Source organism: Ammospiza caudacuta, chromosome 11 (assembly GCF_027887145.1).
Source record: "Ammospiza caudacuta isolate bAmmCau1 chromosome 11, bAmmCau1.pri, whole genome shotgun sequence".
Lineage (NCBI taxonomy): Eukaryota > Metazoa > Chordata > Aves > Passeriformes > Passerellidae > Ammospiza > Ammospiza caudacuta.
Genome location: NC_080603.1, coordinates 14,805,975 through 14,828,209, shown reverse-complemented (window position 1 = coordinate 14,828,209; position 22,235 = coordinate 14,805,975). Strand labels below are relative to the sequence as shown.

At 51.9% G+C, this 22,235-nt stretch overlaps 1 protein-coding gene across 2 annotated transcripts; it reads right to left on the bottom strand.

The window, feature by feature from the left end:
* Positions 1–11,961: 11,961 nt before the first annotated feature.
* On the bottom strand, positions 11,962–14,885 carry LOC131562364 (zinc finger protein ZIC 1). Of its 2 annotated transcripts, none has more exons than XM_058812024.1 (3): positions 13,910–14,885; positions 12,583–12,746; positions 11,962–12,230 (listed from the first exon to the last, which is right to left on the bottom strand). In XM_058812024.1, exons 1-3 carry the CDS (start codon positions 14,883–14,885, stop codon positions 12,033–12,035), a joined length of 1,338 nt encoding a protein of 445 aa, XP_058668007.1. In that variant the 3' UTR covers positions 11,962–12,032. The 2 variants fall into 2 exon arrangements, with proteins under 2 accessions (XP_058668007.1, XP_058668008.1); XM_058812025.1 differs by having other exon boundaries at positions 11,962–12,209.
* Positions 14,886–22,235: the final 7,350 nt, after the last annotated feature.

The following is a 22,235-nucleotide window of genomic DNA, read 5'->3' as shown; positions in this document are numbered from 1 at the left end:
GAGTTTTTTGAGCTTGCTCGGCCTACAGCCTGCAAAGGTATCCTCTCTGGTTGGCTGTCCATTTTCTTTTCATATGAATTGGTAGTAAAATCTACTTGAAATAAAACAGTGCAAAATATATACTATAACATCTGCATGAGTTTTTTATCAGCTTCTGAGGGGACCATTTTACATTCAGACTGTAAAATACGCACAGAAAATAGGCCTGAGAAAGAATTCTGAACCTCACAGCATTTGGTTTATATTTTTTTGACTAGAAGTGAAGTGTCTGGCACATCATTCATTTCTTCCTGGAAGGTGCAGATTTGAGGACATGTTCAACCCTGCTCTGAGTTTGGACAGTTTCAGAATAAAAGGGAACTATTCCCAAAGTCCCTGCCCTCTAGGTCTGCCTTTTAGATAATGAAGTTTCTGAAGGCGTTGCTCAACACAAACCGACTAAAGAGGAAAGGGGAAAAAAAAAAAAAAAAAAAAAGGAGGGGGGAGGAGTAATATGACAGAAAAGTACATGTTTTTGCATTTCTTCTGAGTTTATTCTGAATCATATCCATCTGTGTGGAACAGCTAGCTCCCTAGCAAATTAATGGTCTGATGATTCAGGGAAATGTAGAGCTAGGTTCTTAGTAGTAAAGTGCGTGTAGATGAAGAAAGGGGTGCACAGAGGTGAATCCAGTTTTGTAGGATAGCCGTTTTCATACATCAAGGATTAATTTGGAAACAATAGGCTCCTAATAAAATGCCAACGTTATAATAGTTTTATTAAAACACGTCTTGGAATATAGGATAAAATTGTCTCAGACTCAGCTGCAACCCGCTGAGGAACCTGAGTAAAGTCACCATTTATTAGCAGAGGCGACTCATTAGAGAGGAGGGAAGCGCTCGGTCCCGCTTGGGCTGGAAGTTTTGCCCGAGGAGCTCAGGACCGGCCCCTGCCGTGCCCCTGCCCGTGCCGCCCGCTGCAGCGGCGCTCGCCTCTTCCCGCGGGGAAAGGACATCAGTCTGCGCCTCCAGAACGCTCCGCTGCCTCTAAAACAGCGATCCCCTGCCCAGCCAGCCCGAGCGGAGCAGCAGAGCCGGCAGATGCTCAACAAATGATCGCCTAAAATACGAAACCCTGATTCCTTCTCTTCTTTCCGCCTTTTTTATTTTTTTCCTTTTTGTGACAGCAACTTCTGGAGATTAATCCCTCTCCAGAGTTTGCCTTGTCACGTCAGTACCGTCCTGCACAACTTAACGAGATAAACCCTGACGAGCTGATCGGCCCTGGCGGGGGCTGGCCCCGCTCCGCGCCCCCGCGGCCGCCTGCGCGCCCCTCGATCCCGCCGCGCATCGCTGCCCGCGCCGGCGGAGCGGCCGCACCGGGCCGGCCCCGAGGGCAGCGGCGGCGCCGGGCGGAGCCCCCCGTGGGCGCGGAGCGGGGCGGCGGCAGCGCCGAGCCCCGGGCCCGGCCGCGATCCTTCCACTCGTGCGCACCCGCGGCCTCTGCGCGGCTGCGGATGGCGGAGCCGCGTAAGGAGCCATAGCGGGCGGCACCGGCTCCGGGCTCGGCGGCGCGCAGGGAACCGGCCCTGAGCTTGGCGGTGCCCGCGGCTCCCCGCGCCTCTCCGCCGGCGCCGCGCTCCTGCCGCCGGCCCGGGGCTCCCGAGCCCGGCTCCCTGCGCCCCGAGCCCGGGGCAGCCCCAGCCCGGCTCCCTGCGCCCCGAGCCGGGCGCTGAGTATCGCTTTACCCGGAGAATTAGAGCGTCTAATTTATCCAGGCCTCATTTGCGACCGGTCTCCTGCTACATTATGTCAGCAAAAGGTCAGCTGGACTCAGCGGTTCTCTTCATTTTCTTAATTTTTAAAACAAACAAACAAACAAAAAAAAAAAAAAAAAGAGAGAGAGAGAGAAAAAAGAGGAGGGAGGTGTGTGATGGGGGAGGGCGGGGGAGACAAACCAGCAAGTTATTCAAATTCAACCTCATCTGAATAATCGTGAATTTGATCCAGTCAGAGCTGCAGACTGTACATTAAAAATAAACGTCCAGGAGGCATTTACTGAAGTTGATTTATTAAAAAAAAAAAAAAAAAAAAAAAAAAAGAGAGAGAGAGAGGTTTTAAAAATGCAACGTCTGTCTAGCCCTTCTCCCAAAGATGGAGTGAGTTTTCAGGTACTGCACGAACCTTGCGGAGTGGTATCAGTGTGTCTGCAATACTTAAGTTGAATGCTTGGACCCCCCAATCATAATTGTATGTTCACAAAGCACATATGGCAGCTGCATTCTTTGTATAGTTTGTTATGATCTGGTGTGTAATGTAAATATGTAAGTTCCGACCGAAAACACAGGCTCGTTTTCCCCATAACAAAAAAAAAAAAAAAAAAAAAAAAAAAAAAAAAAAAAAAAAAAAAGGAAAAGAAAAAGAAAAGTTGCTTTTCAAACTTAAAAAGAATTACATTAGTGCCGTGCTACTGTCGGAGCCAGCAGTGATTATTTGGTCTGTTTGCTCCCATTCAGAGTTAATACACGACAATAGTTTTACTCTGTGCTGCTTGACGTGAAACCACTGGGGTTGGGCAATTCTGCTCCAAACAAATACAACTTCTACACCCATCCCTGGGACAGCTAGCCGAGAGCTGAGCGAGTTTTGCAATGGAGAAAAGCATCACTTACCACGACGGGGATCTAGATCTCGGCAAATGCTGCCAGTAGGTCTGAGAAGTGAAAAAACTGGAAGGGAAGCGCAAAAAGCAGAAAGTTGGAAAAGGGGATTTGTGTGTGTGCGTGTGTGTGCGTGTGTAAAAGCCAGAGGGAAATGCGAGCACAGCGCTCCCTGCTCTCCCTGGTCGCCACCAAAACAAAGATCCAGGAGTTAAGGGAGCAAAGCTGTGCCAGATCTATACGCACGGCTCCTCAGGGCCAAACCTCAGCTTCTCACTCACTCCAGTTAGCGACAAGGGTTAATGCTCCGGAGGGACAGGCTAGCCGGCCCCTGACACCATTGGCTAGGGAAAAAAAAGCAGGTTTTAGGTAAATTTAGAGGCTCTTTGCAAGTTGCAAAGGGACAGTTTTCAAATTAATATAATAGTAACAACAATAATAACAACAACAATAATATTACTAACAGAAAAAGCAACAACAACAATAATAACAGAGCCCATTCTTGTCCAGCCAGCTGAGAAGCGAGGGCGCGTCCCCCTCCTGTGCCCCCGCAGCGATCCCGTCCTGGCGCAGCCGCCCGCGCCCCGCGCCTGCCCCGGCCCACCCGGGGGACCTGGACACCCCTGGAAGCGCAACACGGGCACGGAGCCGGGGGAAAGGGCTGGGGGAGGGAGGAAACGAAGCAGCCGTGAGCACTAAATGCAAAGGTTCGGGCTCACACTTAGAGATCAACAGTTTTCTTGGGAGCTGAATGGTGGGAGCGGGCTCCCACGCGAAGGCGTGGGCGTGTGGCTCAGGTGTGTGCCCGGGTGCCACTGTCCCCCTGAACGCCGCTCTCCTGCCCCTGCAATTACCGGGGAGCTTCCCCTTTGGCTGAGGGGGAAAATGGAAGAAAGAAAAAAAGCCTGGATGGAAAATAAGGGGGAAATATGTACGAATAGGCATCTGTTTAAATGTTGGAGCAAATGGTGACAACAGCGAGTGTCCAAGACAAGCTTCCACTTGGGGAACCGAGGTCAGGATCTGCCCTTTCCGAAATGAAAAGGCGGCATGATGGACATCGGCTTTATTGTTGCCCCTTGTAGTCGGCTGGGGCGTGCAGGGAAGCTCAGCCCTGCGGGGAGGGGGACACGGGCACTCAGGTGTTGGCCGGAGAGGGTTCCACAGCCCAGCCCAGGAGCACACACCCATGGGCGCGTTCGTCGGCAGCGCCGGGCAGGGAGGGGAGAGGGGCGATGGAGAGAGGTGGGCTATGGCGGAGGGGGAAGAGGGAGACAGAGGATATGGAGAGGGAATTGTCGCTGGGCGATTTCCAGCCCGGCTCCACCATGAAGGGCCTTTCTGGGAACTTCTTCGTGGGTGCCGGGCCGGGCCGTGCTGACGAGGCCGTGCCCGGGCCGGGGCAAGTGCCCAGGTGTGCCCGGGTGCCCGCGCGGGTTCGGAGGGCTCCTGCCTCCATCCTGCCCGCTCCCACCGGGCTCGGGGGAAAGAAAAATCCACGTCATTACCAAGATACAGAAGTATATTTCTGATACTATGGGATGTTATTTTGCCACCCTACAAAAGGCTTTAAAATCACTTTCTGCCGCCGAACAATGAGTACTGGGAATTGCTACTATTTGTTAAAAAAAAAAAAAAAATTAAAATTAAAAACCTACAGACTACAAAGGAATAAATGCCTAGAGCCTGTGTTTCTTCCTCGGCTCTATCACGCTATGTCGATATATCAGCAATAAAATATGATGGGCCATACAGTATGATGAGGTTTTCTTAAGAGGAGCGAGACAGAAAGGAATCCATTACAAGAACCTTTCTCCCTTCCCCAGAGACGGTTCCCTTCTGGTGACTGTACCGGTCGCGTTTTGACACATCAGCCCACGAAAAGCCACTCGGCCGGCGACCCCCGGCGCTGAGAGCGGCTGTGGGGAGGGGGCCGGGGGTGGCTGGAGAGCCCGGTAAAGGAGGGAGGGAGGCCGCGTTTGCCCGGCGTGCAGGGGAGGCTGAGAGGGTCCGCCCGGGCTGCGGGGCAGGGTTCGGCGCGCCGGGGGCAGCCGGGCGGTGCCGGGCCGGGCGGTGCCGGGCGGTGCGGGGCGGGCGGGCAGCACGTGCGGCGGCGGCGGCGCTGCGGTGCGCGGGCGCGGGGCGGGCGCGGGGCGGGCGCGGGGCGGGCGCGGGGCGGGCGCGGGGCGGGCGCGGGGCGGGCGCGGGCACCTTCCGCGGGCGGCGGGGCCGCGTCATAAATATTCAACAGCACGTGCAGCCGCGCCGCGGGCGCGCATGCGCCGCCGGGGCTGCCGCCGGGGCGCTTGGCGGGCGCTCGCACACAGACAGACAGACAGACAGACATACACACACACAGACAGACAGACAGACAGACAGACACAGCCAGACACTCGCACCGCTCACACGGGACTCGTACGGAGCGCTCACACGCTCGCGCAGCTCTCACACACGCATCACACGCGTGCAGATGCACACACGCATCCACATCACTCACTCACACAGAGCTCACACGCACAGAGTGCTCGCACAAACACACACATACACCAGTGACACACACACCCCAGTGACACACACACCCCACTGATAGGCGCAGAGCACTCACACTCACAGAGCGCTCACACTCACTGGCAGAGCACTCACACACAAGGCACTCACACACAGAGCACTCACACAAACACACACACACCAGTGACACGCACAGAGCATTCACACTCACACACACGACACTCACACACAGAGCGCTCACACAAACACACACATACACCAGTGACACTCACAGAGCACTCACACACAGAGCACTCACACAAACACACACACACACACCAGTGTTACGCACAGAGCACTCACAGACACGGCACTCACACACAAAGCACTCACACAAACACACACCCCCAGTGAAACGCACAGAGCACTCACACTCACAGAGCACTCACACAAACACACACACACCCCACAAACACACACACACCCTGTGGCACGCACAGAGCACTCACACTCACAGAGCGCTCACACAAACACACACACACCCCACAAATACACACACACCCCACAAACACACACACACCCCACAAACACACACACGCACACCCCTGTGACATGCACCGCCCCCACGCACAGCCGCGGTTTCCCTGAACCGTCCCCAGGTGGTCAGTCCTGAACGTCCCGGCTGCCCCCCGCCTCCGAAAGAGGCAACATCAAGCACAAAACACACGGCCTGGCGGGGGGAAGCTTGCTGATGTGGGGGTATTTTCCCGGGCTTATTGTATCTTCACTCTTTGGTCATATTTCCTCACGGGATTTTTGGAAGTGAAAAGGGTACTAAAGGATCTTTCAGTTCTGCCCCGTGCCAAAACACAACTTTCTTTTTTGCTAAGCAAAGCCGTGCCCAGGTCTCGACAAGCAGAATGTGAGGACTCGGACTTGAGTATGCCCCATTGATCCTGCACCCTCGCTGCAGCTACCCCAGACAGCTAATTCTGTGTTTGGGTCCCCAGATGTAAACACATGCACAATCACAGATGCACACATCGAGCATTTTTTTTAATAGCAGTTTCATAGAGAGGTAGTATGATTGTATATATCTAAAAGGTAATTAATTTGATTTATTATACTTGAAAAATCCTGTCTGCAGTACGGGCGTCATCTGGAAACTTCATGCTATTTTATACTATCGTTCTAAAGCCGAAATAAATGTTACGAATTGATGACAGCTTCCAGCTGCATGATAAAAATAGCCCCTTCTCTTCACAGGATCGTGTTTCATGTTATCGAAGATGAACCAAATCTGACCCATAGACGTCCGCAGCAGGGAAAAAAAAATGATACAAAATAAAAACCTTGGCCATTTTTAATAAACAATGCTCCCTAAAACGCAGCCCCTTTGCGGGGAAATGGAACCCACTTTCATACGTTCAGCAGGTTCAGGAAATCAGACCTGCCCCTCATTCAAAATAGAAATCTCAATTATTAATCTTTCCGGGTGAATTTGGAAATTACACCCATTCTGTTACAAATGCCACCCACTGTACATAACATTTGCACTGAGGTTCTGTGAGCCTTCGAAAATGTACTTCCGTGTAAACACATGAACGGGTGTCCTTCTAGAAACGCCGTTCTTCCTTTACGTACAAATGTAGATAGAGAGAGAGGTAATGCACAGATACGGACATATTTGTAACACAATCAGCAGCGCGAACGCTGATTTCGGTGAGCTTGTGTGCATCCGCGGCGGTGACCGCGTGTCCCGTGAGCTGCAGCCACAGCACAGGCGGGGTCCGTGCCGGCCACGGGACCCCCGCGCCCGCCGAGCCGCTCCGCAGTCGGGCTGCGCGGCCGCGCTGGGCCCGGCCGGGCCTCTCCGCCTTCCCGGCCTCTCCCCGGCAGCACAGCCCCGCTCAGCAGGGAATGGCCGGGCACCTTTTGAGGGAAATGTGCTGATTCCCGCGGGAACGCCGCGCTGACCGCGGGACCGAGCCCTCCTCGCGAGGTGCCCGGCGCGCACGTGTGCGTGGGGCGGCCACGGGCGGGCACAACCCAGGGCAGGCACAGCCAGAGCGGGCACAGCCAGAGCGGGCACAGGGCACAGCTCCGGGCGGGCACAGCCACGGAGGGCACAGCCACGGGCGGGCGCAGGGCACAGCCAGAGCGGGCACAGCCAGAGCGGGCACAGCCAGAGCAGGCGCAGCCACGAGCAGGCACAGCTCCCGGCGGGCGCAGCCAGGACGGGCACAGCCACGGGCGGGCGCAGCCAGGGCGGCTTGGCGGGCGTGCTGCGGGTGCAAACGCAGATGGAAACTTTGCGATGGTGATGCACGGTGTGCCCGGTACCTGCACGGCCTCCTTCGTGGGCGTACCGCTCACGAATTCCTTTCCCTCTGAGCTGCAGCGGCAAAACGCACGCGGGTTCTTTTAGCGACAGGTCACTTGACACACTCTGCCCTTTCCCCTTCTCCTGGCCCGTCCTGCCTGCTGGAAGCGGCTTTGCTGCGGGCTGTGGCTCCGCGCCGGCCGCGCCGGGGCTCCTGCGGCCCCGGGAGTGCAGCGCGGCTCCTGTGCGCCCCGGCCCGGCCCGCGGCCCGGCTCGCTGCTCGCTCCCTTTGAAAGTTGCTGCGAGAGGAGCGAGGCTTCTGGACACAGAAAAACTTATAAAGTCAGAGCCTTTTACTAGCGTGGCCAGAAAAGCAGTAAATAAAAGCGTCGATGCTCCGCGCATCAGTCCGGGGGCTGCTGCTTCATCGCGGCTAAAAGAAGGGCGATAACCAGACGAGGCCAGCGCGGAGCGGGTGTCCCCATTTCAAACAGTGCCTGGACTAAAGAAGCTAACTTTGCCTTATGAATGCCGGACTTGCCTCTTAATAAATTCAAGCGATCACTCACAAACCATTAAAGCGACCTGAAAGGCGAGGCTTTCTCGGGGGAAGTGGAAGCGCCTGATTATTGTTTTGCATTTAACTTTCTGCGCGCAAACGGCACAAGCACGGCCGGGGGTTGCCACCCGAGAGGGGCCAGCACACACAGCCCTCCACACACCCAGCCGAGCAGCCTCCTGCGCTCTCCCCGCCGGCACTGCCGTCCTGCTTTGGGCATCTCCAAGCACTCCCCTACAGCGGCGGGAGGCTCCGCGGGCGCGGGAGGCTGCGGACGGCAGGCAGAGGACCTAAGCATTCTGCCTAGCCCGGAGCAGGCAGCGCGGAGCGGCGCGGGGCTGTCGGCACGGCCTGCCGGGGACTGCGAAATCTACTTTCCCCACGCAGGAAAAGTACCGCGACACCATCTCCAGAGCCAGACATCGGAAAAAGAGTGATGGCCCCCGTTGAGACTGGAGAGCTGGGGTCGGTGCTTCTCCTCGCAAGCCTTCGTGAATAAATCCGCAAAGGGAGCCTTGCTAGAGGAAAGTTGACTTTAGGGACTAAAACAGTGCAGAAACCCCCGAGAGAAACCTCACAACCTCTCTGCCTGAAAAACATCTCTCTCTCTGCCGGGGATTTCAGAGCGCTGCTCCCCTCTCCAGAGCCAAGCGAACAGCACAAGCACCAGCATGGCGTGGACTTGAATTCAGCATTAACAATTCCAGCCCCAGTGATCGTCGCTAATTCAGAACATACACGGGATGGAGATCAACCAGTATCGCACAGTTCCCCCTCAGTCTAGATAAAAAACCTACAGCAGCAGCAACAACAACATTAGAATCATCCTTTCTGCTGTAGGACGCTCAAACAAACCTCAGACTGAAAGTTTAAAAGAATACTCATTAGCCAAGTGTTCCAACACACACAAGTAACAGATCTGTGTTAAGCGACCGCTAGGGACTTTACACAAGTTCAAAGAAAGTTGCAATACGCATCTTTAAAATATCTCACCCTCACCACGTTTCTCCGGGTTTACTTTACAGATGGGTGGCTCAGACGAGCTCAACGATTCCTTTTTTCTTAGATACGACCAGGTTACATTTTTTATAAACGATGCCCGGTAAAATCGCCGAGACAGTTAGCCTGAAAGATTCGCAACAAAGCAACATTTTCGGCGCATGAAACACTTTTCCCCCCGGCTCTTTTGCCCGGTGGGCTACATTTCCTCAAGTCCCAACACTTTCTGCCCCGGTCCCACCGGGCTCCAACTTTTCCTATCTCGCCAAACCCTGCAAGGTGGCGCTCTTTTCATTGAAAACTGGTATTAGCCTTACAATAATAACATTTTGTAGAAAGTAAAGTTAAAGCGAAGCCTTCCCACGGGTGCTGCAGGGAACAGGCGGCGATGCCGAACTGGCAGGAGCAGGGATTGGGATGAGCAAGACAAACTCTCTTTTTCTTATTTCCTTTTTTTTTTTTTTCTGGAGGGGTGGGGGGCGAGGCTTAGGCTCTCGGGCAGGGGAAAGTCTCTCCGAGGGAGATCCCCAAATGTTGGGGACAAAGGAATATCCTCGCGGAGGGCTGCTGAGAGGCAGGGCTGTGCTCTGGGCGGGTTAGCGCCGGGGCTGCGGAGTGCCCGCACTGATGGAGGGGAGCGCGGCTTCCCCCGCACCCCCGCCCCCCGAGCGGTTAATATGGCCATTGACTCGCCGTACACATAATATTTCTTTAAAGAAGCTGTTAAAGTGTCATCTTGGTCTACTGGAAGGTCAGTTTGTGCAATTCACTCTATGACATATCACAAGCCCTCGCAGCTTTAGCCAACCTCATGATTTGTGTTGTCTGTTGATATGTTGTCTGCTTAATGGGGCGATCATGCAAGCTACAACCAGGAACAAAGCCCAACAGTTCCAACAACCGTAGCTAAGTTAGTGGAAGCAGTACAGCTTGCAAATCTATCAAACTAAACTGCAAGGAAGACAATCTGATTTAGAGAAAAGGCGTTCTGCTACAGTCATTAAGCACAAGTAATTTAGATTTTTTATATTGTCTTCTCATTTACAAATTTACTGTATCAACGCCAGCCAATGGAACGAATTTCTTAAGTAAATGAGAAATAAATAAAAGAGATAGAAAGATAATCAAATTACATAAAATAATTCTTATGCCCTACATTTATTTTTTTAGAAAGCTATTAGCACTAGCAAAATTATAGTAATAATAATAACATAGCATAAGAAGTAATTGATTTAAATTAACATCACGTTTTAAGGAATATCAGCAAAGAAAAAAAAAAGGAAGAAAAAAATCAAATAGAAATACACACAACAACAACAACGGCCTTCGTGAAACAGTGCTGTACTTCTTGGAGTAAAAGGCCCAAGGAAAGTCATGAATCCACTGCCTAAGAATTAGTTATGGTCATAAATGCCTTAAATTAAAATAGCAACCGAAATCTCCTCTGTTTTAAATCTCCTAATATATGTTATCCGAATTAATTTAATTTAGGGACCCAGTCTATGCAGATTCATGGACAGTGTTGGACTGGAATGCAGCACTTCTCGTGTAACAATTCCCCACATTAATATTTATGTAGCATATGCAATCTATTTCTGTTATTTTTATGGTTGTTATTCTATGTCTGCAAAGGTCATTTAAATTATACTGCGGCCGAAAATTTGTTTCATAAATTTTGATATAAATACTAATTACACACTATAGTAATGCCAGCAGGGATCCTTTCATTTATCACATTTATATCACCTTCGCTGCTTTAGTGATGACATAATGGAAAGCAGTGAAAAACTGGGACAGTTTTATTCTAATATCCTAAAGCTAGTAGGAGTTGCAGCAGGTTGACTTAGTGAATAAGAATTCCTACCACAATTCTTGGGATTTAAGAATCTTTAATAAGGTACGAAATGTTACCAAACAGTTCTGTAAACTAAATTTTACATACCAATTCTTCTAGCCATAAATATTGAATATCTTGTAACAGGTATAACCGGACCTTTACATGCGGATAAATATGGAAATTAGGATTTATATACATTATGTTCTTGTATTTGCCAAAAGCAACGGACAGATATAGTTTATATCTTTTTTTTTTTTAATATCACTTTACATAAACAAATGTAACAGTTTGACACGCAGATCCAGGCTTTCACTATACGAATTTCTTGACAGGACGTGTAACAACATTTTACTGCACTACTTAGACTGGACTTTGGGACGAAATGTTGCACTTTATACAAAAAAGCACATTAATACCAATAATATTCTGTTAGATCGACGTTTAGACTGTAATAATACAAAGTAATTCACATTTTGATACACATTTACTAGAACATTCTTGCCATTCAGTACAAATAGTTGAATTTCTACCTCTTCCCTCTGCCCCCCCACCACCTCCGCCCCCCCGCCGCCGCTCCCGCCCGCCCGCCCCTCCCCCCACATATATGCAAAGACCACAAATCCACATATCCCCTTATTCAACTTGCGATATAACTATTTACAAAATCAAACAGTACACTTTTTTTGTCGTTTTGTTTTTGATGCTAATAATTCTGTATTTACAAGAGGGGATGGGGGGGAAGGCCGCTGCCCGAGCAGACATGCAGTTGGCGATCTCTAATCAGTGGTTTCCAGTGAAGCCCTACACAGTTGGCATTTGCCCTGGTAACCTTGTCTTCTTATGCATTCTACTAACCCCTTCGCCTACCAAGCCTTGGAACAGAGCAGAACAGTCAGGAAAAAAAAATTAAAAAAAAAAAATAAAGGAAAAATTTTTAAAAAAAGAGACAGAGAGAGAAATAATGGAGGACAAAAAAAAGAAAAATATTTTTTAAAATTGAGTCTTCATTTTACTCAGTCCTGGGTCTACTGGCAGCATTTTATTTTTGTTTGCTCATTTAAATTTTGATTTCAGAGTGTCCATTATTTTGGAGTCTTTAAATAGAGTATTTGTTTGCTCGCTTGGGGCTTTTTTTTTTTTTTTGTTTCGGTTTGTGTTTTGTTGTTGTTGTTGTTTTGTTTTAGCGTTTTAGACGTACCATTCGTTAAAATTTGATGTAAGCGTGCTGTGGCTGGACGTGTGATGGACTGCGGAGGAGGAAGGGGATAAGGAGCTGGCAGTCTGGTTTTCTGTGGATGGAGACACGATGGTTGGAGGGGTGGAGGACTCGTAGCCTGAGCTGGCGGCGGGAGAAGGCTGGGACCCCTGCGAGGATGATTCATGGACCTGCAAAAGAAAACCCGGGCAGAGATAGAAGCGGCGGCGGACGGAGGCCTCGGCCTGGGGACGCGCCGGCCCCGGGGAGCCGGCGGCGGGCCCCGGGCTCGGGCTCTCCTGCGGGGCTCCCCGGCTGCAGCCCCGGCCCTGCCCGCCGGGCCAGGCCCCCCGGCCGCTCCTGCCGCCGCCTCCCTGCCCTCCCGGCCCCGAGCGCAGGCCCCGCGGCGGGGCCGGGCCCGGGCTGAGCGCGGCCCGGCGGGCCCGAGCCGGGGCCCCGCTGCCCGCCGGCCCCGGGCCGCGCTCCGCCCGCAGGCACGGCCCCGCCGCCCTCCGCCCGGGCAGGCCAGGCGCCTCCATTTACCTTCATGTGCTTTCGGAGGGAGCTGGGGTGCGTGTAGGACTTGTCGCACATTTTGCAGAGATAGGGCTTGTCGGAAGTGTGCACATGCATGTGCTTTTTGCGGTCGCTGCTGTTTGCAAAGCGCCTGTCACAGCCCTCGAACTCACACTTAAATGGTTTTTCACCTATTGCAGAGGGAAGGGGGAGGGGGGGAAAGGGATCTGATTAAGCAGGGCCGGCTGGATCGCTCATTGTCACCGCACCGCCGGACGGAGCCCAGGGCTCCATTTCAAACACTCGCAACTTTCTAACTTCAGCGCGGCTCGAATCCCAAAACCTTGCTTCTAATCTCTATCCTTTCCGGACCTCCGGCTCCCGCAAAGCGCTCGTTTCGGAGAGCAGAGCAGCTAAATAACTTTTTTTTTTCGCCCTTTTCCTTTGGAGGGGCGAATTTCCTTTCAATCCCAGTCCCGGGCTCCTCTCCCTCTTCACAACGCTCCGAGCGAGAGAGCAGGCGTGGTGGGATATTACACACGATCCTCAGCGGCTGGTTTCCGATTTTACAGCTCGTTCTCGTAATATTTTACTCTCTCACCCCCCTCAGCTCCCTCCCCCATATTTTTTTGCATTATTGAAATTTATCCTGTCCGGGAAATCAGCGAGAGGGCAGCTCCACAAACCCTCGGCAAAAGCGCTGGGGAAAGCGGCTCTGCCTTTCAGCGTTCGGGGGTGGGAGCGAGGGGAGATCGCTCTCCCGGCCAGAGGCTGGTGCATTCCCACCTCCCACGAAGGAAAAAGTTCTCAGGAATACCGGCGCCTCCCCTCCGCACAACAATAACACACTAACGCGCCGGGCTCGGTTTGTTTAATATCGCTCAACGGAATTAAATATTTACCAAGCCCTGAATTGCAGAGAGGAGACGAATGAGCTGCCTACAACATTTAGCACAATTTCTCATCGTGCCAGAGCCAAAACTGCCGAACAATAATTAATTAAAACCTATAAATTTAAACAGGACAGGTTGCTGCGATTCCCCCACCCCACCCCCTCCGCCCTAACAATCCCAGCAGCAAACCCTGCCGTCCTCCCCCTCTGCCTCGGCAGGGATCATTTTCTTTTTGTTGCCGCTGCTGGCGTGGCTGTGACCGAGCTCGTTTTGCAGCGGAGCTCCGAGCCGGCCTCTCCCGGATAAAAAGCAGCGGTCCCTGGACCGAACCCCCTCTTTCCCGTGCGAGGCTCGGCCGAGCCGGCCCCCAACCCCTCCGGCACGGCCCCGCGTCCCGCTCCGGCCCCGGCGCTCGGCGCTTCCACTCGCACAGAGAAAAGCGACAGAGAAGGTTACCGTACCTGTATGAGTTCTTTTGTGTATTTTGAGATTCTCTGATCTGGCAAACACTTTGCCACAGCCTGGGAAAGGGCAGGGGAAAGGTTTTTCACCTGTGTGGACTCTGATGTGATTTACAAGTTTATATTTGGCCTTGAAAGGTTTCCCTTCTCTCGGACACTCTTCCCAGAAACATATGTGATTGGACTGCTCGGGTCCTCCAACGTGCTCCACCGTGACATGAGTCACCAGCTCGTGCATCGTGCTGAAAGTTTTGTTGCAGGACTTTTTGGGGTTTGACAATTGCTCGGGCTCAATCCACTTACAGATGAGTTCCTGTTTGATGGGCTGCCTCATGTAACGAAAGAAGGCCCCTGCCCCGTGGTGGGCTGCCATGTTCATGTTCATGTGGCCGTAGCCGTGCAGCTGGGTCGAGGCGTAGTGCTCGGAGCGGGGGCTAGTGACCTGGCCGTACTGGTCGGGTCTGCCGTACATGTCTCCGGAGAAGCCCAGGCGCATCTGCCCGTTCACCACGTTGGGCGAAGCGTGGCTGGTGGCTTGTTCGTGCAGCCCCGGGAAAAGTATATGTCCCGCGGCATCTGTGTGTCCGTGGGGTCCGGCGAAGCTGCCGGCGGCGGAGGCGAAGAGGCTGTGCTGGGCGCTGGCGGCCGCCGCCTCCCCGAAGCCGCGGTTGCGGAACAGAAAGTCCCGGGTGGAGTTGAAGGCGGCGCTGGAATAGGAGCTGACATGGGTCGGGTGGTGGTGGTGCCCCAGGGCCGCCGCCGCGTAGCCGGGCGCCTGCGAGGTGAAGGCGGTCTGGCCGGCCGAGGCCAGCTCGTGGGTGCTGGGGTTGATTTTGAAGGCGCCCATGCCGTCGGCGAAGGGGTTGATCCCCAGCCCCACTTCTCTGTCCGCGACATCGGCCGTGGAGTGGTGGCGAGAGGATCCGAAGGTAGTGACTCCTATGGCGGGATACTGCGGTCCAGCATCCAGAAGCATCTTCCCAGCGTCGATGCAGCAACCAAAAAAAAAGCACGCGCGCACACACACAACGCGGAGAGAAGCAGCAGCAGCAGCGGCGGCGGCGAAAACACCCTCTTTGGAAAGTCAGCGACGATCACCACCAAAGCAACCACATCAAAAACACCCCCTTCGGCATCAGCGCAGGGGGAAGGAAAAAAAAAAGGAAAAAAAAAAAAAGGCTGGTGCGGAAGGGGGGAAGAGATCTTCGCAGTTGCAAATAATAATAATAATAAAAACGTGCCCCAAAAATATTCACTGTCTCTCTGATTTGACTTTTCAGGGAGGTTTAAGTGGAGAGGGGGGGGGTTGGGTGAGCTCAAAAATAAACTGGCTGCAAATAACAATAACGGCGAGAGTTCAACACAGGCAGCAAAAAAAAAAAAAAATTAAAAAAAAAACCAAAACAAAAAAGAAACTTCCTTCAGTGATTTTTTTGGCTATAGGAATGTTGCAAAGTGGCAGAGAGATTGTTTCTCTCTCCTCTTCGAGCTTCCCCACACTCACCCGATTTTTTTTTTTTCGGGGGGCCTTTTTTTTTTTTTTTTTTTCGCTCCGCAAAAAAAAGGCGCAAATCATGCACAATATTGTCTTTTGCGGTTTATCTTCCTGGGGAGAAACTTTCACCTCCTCAGCCGGGCGGTGAACGCGAGACTGATAGCGGCAATCATTCCTGCAGATAAATGAATTGAAAAGACGACACCGTCCCCCCCCTTGATGAATGGGAGCCGGGGGCGGAGCGCCGTGCGGGCGGACGTGGGCGCGCATTGGCCGGGCCCGGCTCCCCCTTCCCCGCGTCGCTGCCCCCGGCCCCGCCGCCCGCGCCCGCTGATTGGCCGCGCCGCCCCATCCATCGCAGGTATTGTGGCGCCCTGACACCGCTCTGACAAACGGGGCTGCGGCAGCCCCAACTTTTTTTTTTTTAATATATATAAACCTCTTTTTTTTTTCTTTTTTTTTTTTTTTTTTTGCTTTTGCTTTTTTTTTTTTTTTTTTTTTTTTTTTTTTTGCCCCCACGAAAATATTTCCAGCGCATCTTTTTGTGTGTGTGTGTACGCTAAGGGGAAAAAAAAAAAAAAAACTATTATTAGGGTTATTTTGTCCCCCGCTCTCCCTCTGTCTGTCCCTCTGTCTCCAGCACTCTGATAATGATGGTTATGATGATTTCGTGGTGATCCTGAATTTTTAAGATCACTGAGCAACTTTTTAGGCTTTGGAAAGAGAAGCCCTATAGGGATTCGCGTCTTTTGAAAGTGCTTTCTTCTTATTTAAAACTGAAGCTCTCCGAGAGTAGGTGCTGGGTGCTCTTGATCTAATTTTTAAACACCAGGCGTGATTTCTCTGTGTAGCTGACTCTATCCCTCCATCAGGTTTCTGAAATAAATCTTGTTTTCTGCACCCATCAAAACGCAGGTGGGTGAGCACTCTTAACTTTCTAATTTTGTTGTTGTTGTCTCGCCTCCTTTTTTTTGTTACTTTCCTTCTCTTTTCTCTCTCGCTCTCATTTTCTCTCGCTGTCGCTTGCTCTCTCTTTTACGGAGTCTCTCTCATTCAGGTAAAACTGTAAATTTTCCAAACCTACATTATTTCTCCTCCTACTGCATGTAACTCACGGTTACTTTTCTCTCTCTCTCTTTCTTTTTTTTTTTTTTTTTTTTGGGGGGGGGGGGAGGAAGGAAATTTATTTTAAGTCCTCGATAGGAGCAATGTAAATTTTCTGACATTCAAACCTTTTCTAGTTCACAAATCAGTCACCCTTGTCACAGTTATTGAAATTCCTCAACTTGCCACACCAGGACGGTGGAAAAAGCAGGCGGTGTCTTTGTTGCTGACCAGGCTTTTGATCGCCAGAGAAAATTTACTTACCTTCAGATGAGTGAGCAGAAAAAGAAATAACACTCCCTTTGATTTAGTTAGAAAAATGCAGACATTTGGATTCAGTGCAAACATACAACACTTGGTTGTTTTCTAGATGCAACCCTCGATTAACCTGTCTTTCCCCAGCTCAAAGTCTATTGAAAAACTGTGGATAGTTCTTTTTTGTTCCCGCTACAAAGAGCCATTGACTATATATTAAAATGATTGTTGAAATGTATAAGTATGGTATTTAAAAGCAGAAAACCTTAGTGGCTTCATCAATTAAGCTAGGCAACATTTGTACCATATTTTAAACGATGCTTCGGCTCTTTAAAAAAATATCTCAAGAAACTTTAAAATATAGACGTCTTTGTGTGTGTATGTATAGATACACTTACGTATGTGCCCATGTGCGTACAGATATAAAACTGGCAAATTATTTATTTACTCGCTCGCCTGCATATTCATTAGCTCTAATTATTTTCTAGTAACGAAAACACCAAAAGCTCGCTAAGAGTCAGACTCCATACATTTCGCCTTTGTTCAGCCCTTCACTTGCCTCCTTCGCAGCTCAATCCGAGCCCCTCCAATTCCTAGTTCCAAACAAAGAAACTTTAAACTCGTCCTCTCTAATTATAGCCGCTGGTAAGCAATCCGCAGCGCAGGTACTGGGGAGTCGGACCGGCAGCGCTGCTGCGAGAACCCTTCTCGGGCGAGAACTGCCTCCTTTTGAGAGGTATAAAATGCCCATTGCGGCTAGAAAACAAACAAACAAACATCAACGACAATAAATAAACTTTGATACGCCTTGACGGAATGTTTCGCCGCAGTTTATCTGCAGACGCAATGTGCCTGTGCTCGGTGCAGGAGATAGCTTTCAAAGCAGATCTATTATGTAATTTTCCTTGGATCTCGGGAGGCTTTACAGGGTTTGGTGGGTTTTGGGGTTTTTTATTTTAGAATAATGGTGAGCTGAATCTACACGTTTGCATTTATTCTGCGGAATCTATTTGATGGAATTGCAGTAGCTCAGAGCAACAGGTATACCCGCTCTAGGGAGCGCCTGGGTGTGGACACAGTCTTAAGGCGGGTGTTGCTCTACTTTCTGTATTTGGTGCTAAAATTAAGCGAAGGACAGAGTTCTCAGCCTTATTGTGAAGTGCGCTGGGCGATGGCATTCGGAGAGCTACAAAGTTGGGTAGTTCAGTGCTAGCCTGCCTCCCAGTGCAAGGGGAAACCAGTGATCATTCCAGGTCGGTGCAAAATGTACGAGAAGGCAGACGAGAAGGTATTTTTAGGAAGCGTATCTAAATATACAGTGTAAGAGTGAATGTAAAAAAAAAAAATGTTGTGGGTTGTAGAAGTTATCAAGTGGGATTTGCGGTGCGCTCTCTGCAGGAAACGAAAGCTGCTCCAGTTCAAAGCCACATGCACCAACGTGACATATAAGCCATTAAAATATCATCCTGACGGCTCATTTCTGCTTCATCATACATTCCCTAACTGCTTCCAGAAAGCAAGAAAAGAAGAAATGAAGGATGACCGCCACGATGCAAGCGCCAAAGAGGTGGTGGGTTCTTAGGGGGGGGGGTTATTGTTTTCTTCTTTCATTCTTTCTTTCTTTTCCCTTCCCCTCCACCCCCACTTTTATTTTCGCCAGTTCAGAAATGAGGGGAAACCTTCAACAGGTCGCAGGGGTAAGTGCCTGGGTGTAGGGGGTGCCTGTGCAGCCCGGGCTGCTGGCTAGCCCCCACCACCTGCCCCAAGGGCTGGACGAGATCTCCCTGTCGTCGGGGGGGGTCGTCGGGAGGAGGCTTGGCCCCCCCGGGAGGAAGGGCTGGAACCGTGCGGTGCGGGGGGGCAGAGCCTCGGTCGCCCCTCGCCCACGTGGGGCAGGGTCCCGGCGGCAGCGGGGGCGGGCGGAGGGCCGAGAGCCCGGGAAGCACCGAAGGGGGCTCCGGCACCTTCTGTACGGCGTCGGGAGCCGCGCCCGCCCCGCTAAAGGCAAAGGGAGGCTGGGCCTGGAGGTCCGCGCAGCGCACAGCGGCGGAGCCCGCCGGAACAGGGCAGCGGGGTGCGCAGAGCGGGGCTGGGGCGCTCCCCGCCCCGACTGCGGCCGGGCTCGCTTCGGACGGGCGAGCACCGGGACCGGGAGGGTCCTGCGGCCGCCAGGCAGGGCCGGGAACCCGGGGCGGCGTGCGGAGGGGGCCGAGCGCTGACAATGGCGAGCCCCGTGGGGAGGCGTCCCGGGGGACGCGCTCCCCGCCCAGAGCCTCGCCCACGGCCGCGCCCGGTGCCGCGGGGGCCCTCGGGGGAGCCGGCGCCCCGGCACCTCAAGCCCGGCTTTATAGGCGGCTGCGGGAGGGACGGAGCCCGGAGCTCGGCCGGCCCCCTCGGGCTCTCCCCGCCCCCCCGCAGGCGCGGCCGGGGGGGCTGCCCGGGGAGCCCTGGGTGCTGCTCCGGCCCGGCCCGCGGAGGGGCTGCCACCCTGCCCCCGGCCCCCAGGGACCGAACCGCCTCTGGAACCGGCCGGGGAAGGGGGAGAGCTCCCAGATCCCTGCCCAGGGCGATACACCCTGGTGACCTCTGACCCGAGCCCAACTCAGTGCGCCAGCCCCGGGCACCGGCACAGCGCCGACCGACGGGGACTGGCGAGGGCTTCTCGCCGACCCCCCTTCCTGCCACTCCTTTGTCACGCACGATCCCTCAGCCCCGCGGAGTCCAGCCCGTTGGCCGAGCTTCTCTCGGGGCTCTCTCCACCCGGAGACGAGAAACTTTATTTCTGCCCCGAGCCCTTCGCGGGGACGCTCCCTCCGCCCTGCGCGGCCGCGGGCAGCGCAGGTTGCGTGACAAGCGGGGCACACGCCGGGGCTGCCGCCGCCCACTCGCTCCGGCCGCAGCCCCGCCCGGGACCCGCTCGGCGGCGGCTCCGGCCCCGCTCGGCCGCACCTCCGGCCCGGGGCGGGAGCGAGCGCTCGGGGAAGGGAACGGGCGGGGAGGGTCCCATGGCAGCCCCAGCGACACCGGCGGGAACTGGTGCCCCACACCCGCGCCCGACATCCCAACGCTCTGGGCAAGGGGACATCCTCACCGTCCTGCTCCGCCGACGGCGCAGCGCAGATGAGAAAAGCGTGCCAGAGTTTTAGCCAATATTTACTCTGAAACGCAGAACTGTTTTGCCTTCCTTTTTGTCATCTGGTAACCATTTGAAATATTAAATGCAGCGAGATTTTTTTTTGTCCAGTTTCAACAAGTTTTGGCGAACACTTGGGAACTGAGCACTCCTCCAGCCTCCCACCCTAACCATAAAGCACAACTCCTGCAAACCTCTCACTAGCGGGGCAATGTTGGCCGCTCTGACTTGGGAAAAGTGCGAGAATGAATGGAAGTTGACTAGAAATTTAAATTCCTAAGGGATTACTAAAGTTTTGGCAGTAATTTTCATCACAGCAGTGAAAATATGGAGGACAACAAATTATTTATGAAGGATTATGACTGTGATAGGATGATGAAGTTTCATAATTAATATAATTAAGTGTTTGTCTTAGCACAGATTTTTGTTTACTAGCTCTGGAGTGCCTATAATAATAGTAGTGAGAGTAATAATAATAATATAGCGAAATAATAATAATAATAATAATAATGTCATGTAAGTAAATTATTCCAGATTCTCGTGTGCTTTTCTGTATTAAAAGCCAAACAAACAAAATCCTGAGCATTTCGAAGATATCTGCAAAAATTCAGACTCAGACACTGCATCCAGCCCCAGATCTGCTCTCAAAGCTATTGCTGCCGCTCAAAGCAAGCTGTGCAAAGTTCTGCCTGTAGCAGTGGCAGTGCTCTGCCTTGCAAAGAGCAAAGAGCAAGCTGAAAATTATAGGCAGGGAGAAGTGCCAGGGTGGTACTATACTAATCCTTGCTGAGACAACAACTTGTGTTGGAGGCTCGCAGAGAGTCCGGAATTTAATTTCGGGACGGAAGGATCTGTAAACAATATAGCCGAGTGGGTAAAAACTTGCCTTACAATAGCCTGCCAGAAGGTGAATGTCAGATCAAAGGAGAACTGAAAAGATGTCCTTTCATATTTTTTTTTTCCCCCTAAATCAGCCATGGAAACTTCATGACTCCATAAAACATGTGCTGCTTTGCTGGGGAGGCAGCCTCCAGTTTCCCCTCGGAGAAAGCTTCTCTTCCCCTCTCATTGCCTAACTTGTGTATTGGTTTGGTTTTATGGGTTGGTTGGGGGGGGGGGTTGGGGTTTTTTTCCTTTTCTTTTTGAATCCATGATGACCAACGTATAAGGTGCCTTACTCATTTCACATCACACACAAATGGTTTTGCTCTTAACTTTCTACCTCTCTCCCCAAACAGGAACAAAGTCAGGAAATGAGGCACAAGACTCCCCTTGTAATGAGGAAAAGAAAACGACTTTACAGAAACATCCTGGAAAAGTCAAGTAAGTTAAAATATGTCCTTTTTACAGTTCAAAGGAGACTGTATTTTTTTCAGCTTAGTGTTTAACGTACTTGCATAAACACAAATCAGTGACAGAACACCCCACCAGCAGCTGCCTAATCCTGCTCAATGCCTATTCATTTGGAGGTTCTAGAATTAATATTTGACGACTCTCTCATTGAAACAACAACCCCTGACCCCATGTGATTGCACTGTCACATTATTCTATGACATATTCATCTTGAATTCATTTACGGACGATTTGATTGGAATGAGGTTTGACATGTATTGGATCCTATTAAAGAAGAAGACTTTGATCTTGTTGATGGGGTTTACATGATATGTATCATCTTTACCAGGGATACCACGCTTCCACAATGTGGTGTCTAAGTAGTCAGTGACTGACAGCTTATCTGACAGGAATACCTTAATCTTGAGGTCCTGAATGAAATATTCTATTTAAAATAAGCATATGATTTGCTTGTCCTAGGGTAGCTCTAGGTCACAAAATGTGAGAGGCAAACCTAGGCACAAACCGTTGCTTGTCTGGTGGCTGACTTCCCATTGTTCGGGAGCCCCGAAATAAAGAAGTCCCCATAAGTGGGTATGGGGCGAGGGAATAAAAACAAAGGCAGAGTGTGCTCTCGAGCTACTCGGTATCCTCTCCTCCTCGAGGTGAAACTGGGATTGCTGAAAGGCTTTCTTGAACGACCTCTTCCTAACCAGCAGTGCCTTCTGCCGGGGCAGCCAGGGACTCGGGCTCAGGTCCTGAGTCTGCTTCCCGCATCCCTCTCTGCCAAAGCGAGTTTAAGGGATAAAGAACTGCGCAGGGTGACTTTCTTGGTCCTCTCTGTTTCCACTCCTCGCGTTTTTTCTCTTTCTCACTGTAAAGATAAGGGTTTTCAGACTGATCTCTTCCCCTCCTCTCGTTTGGGATTTGAAGCCCAAAAACGCAACCTCCGGAGCCTGTCTGAAGCGTTCAGAGCATCCCGGCCCTGCCCCAGGCCTCTGGCACCG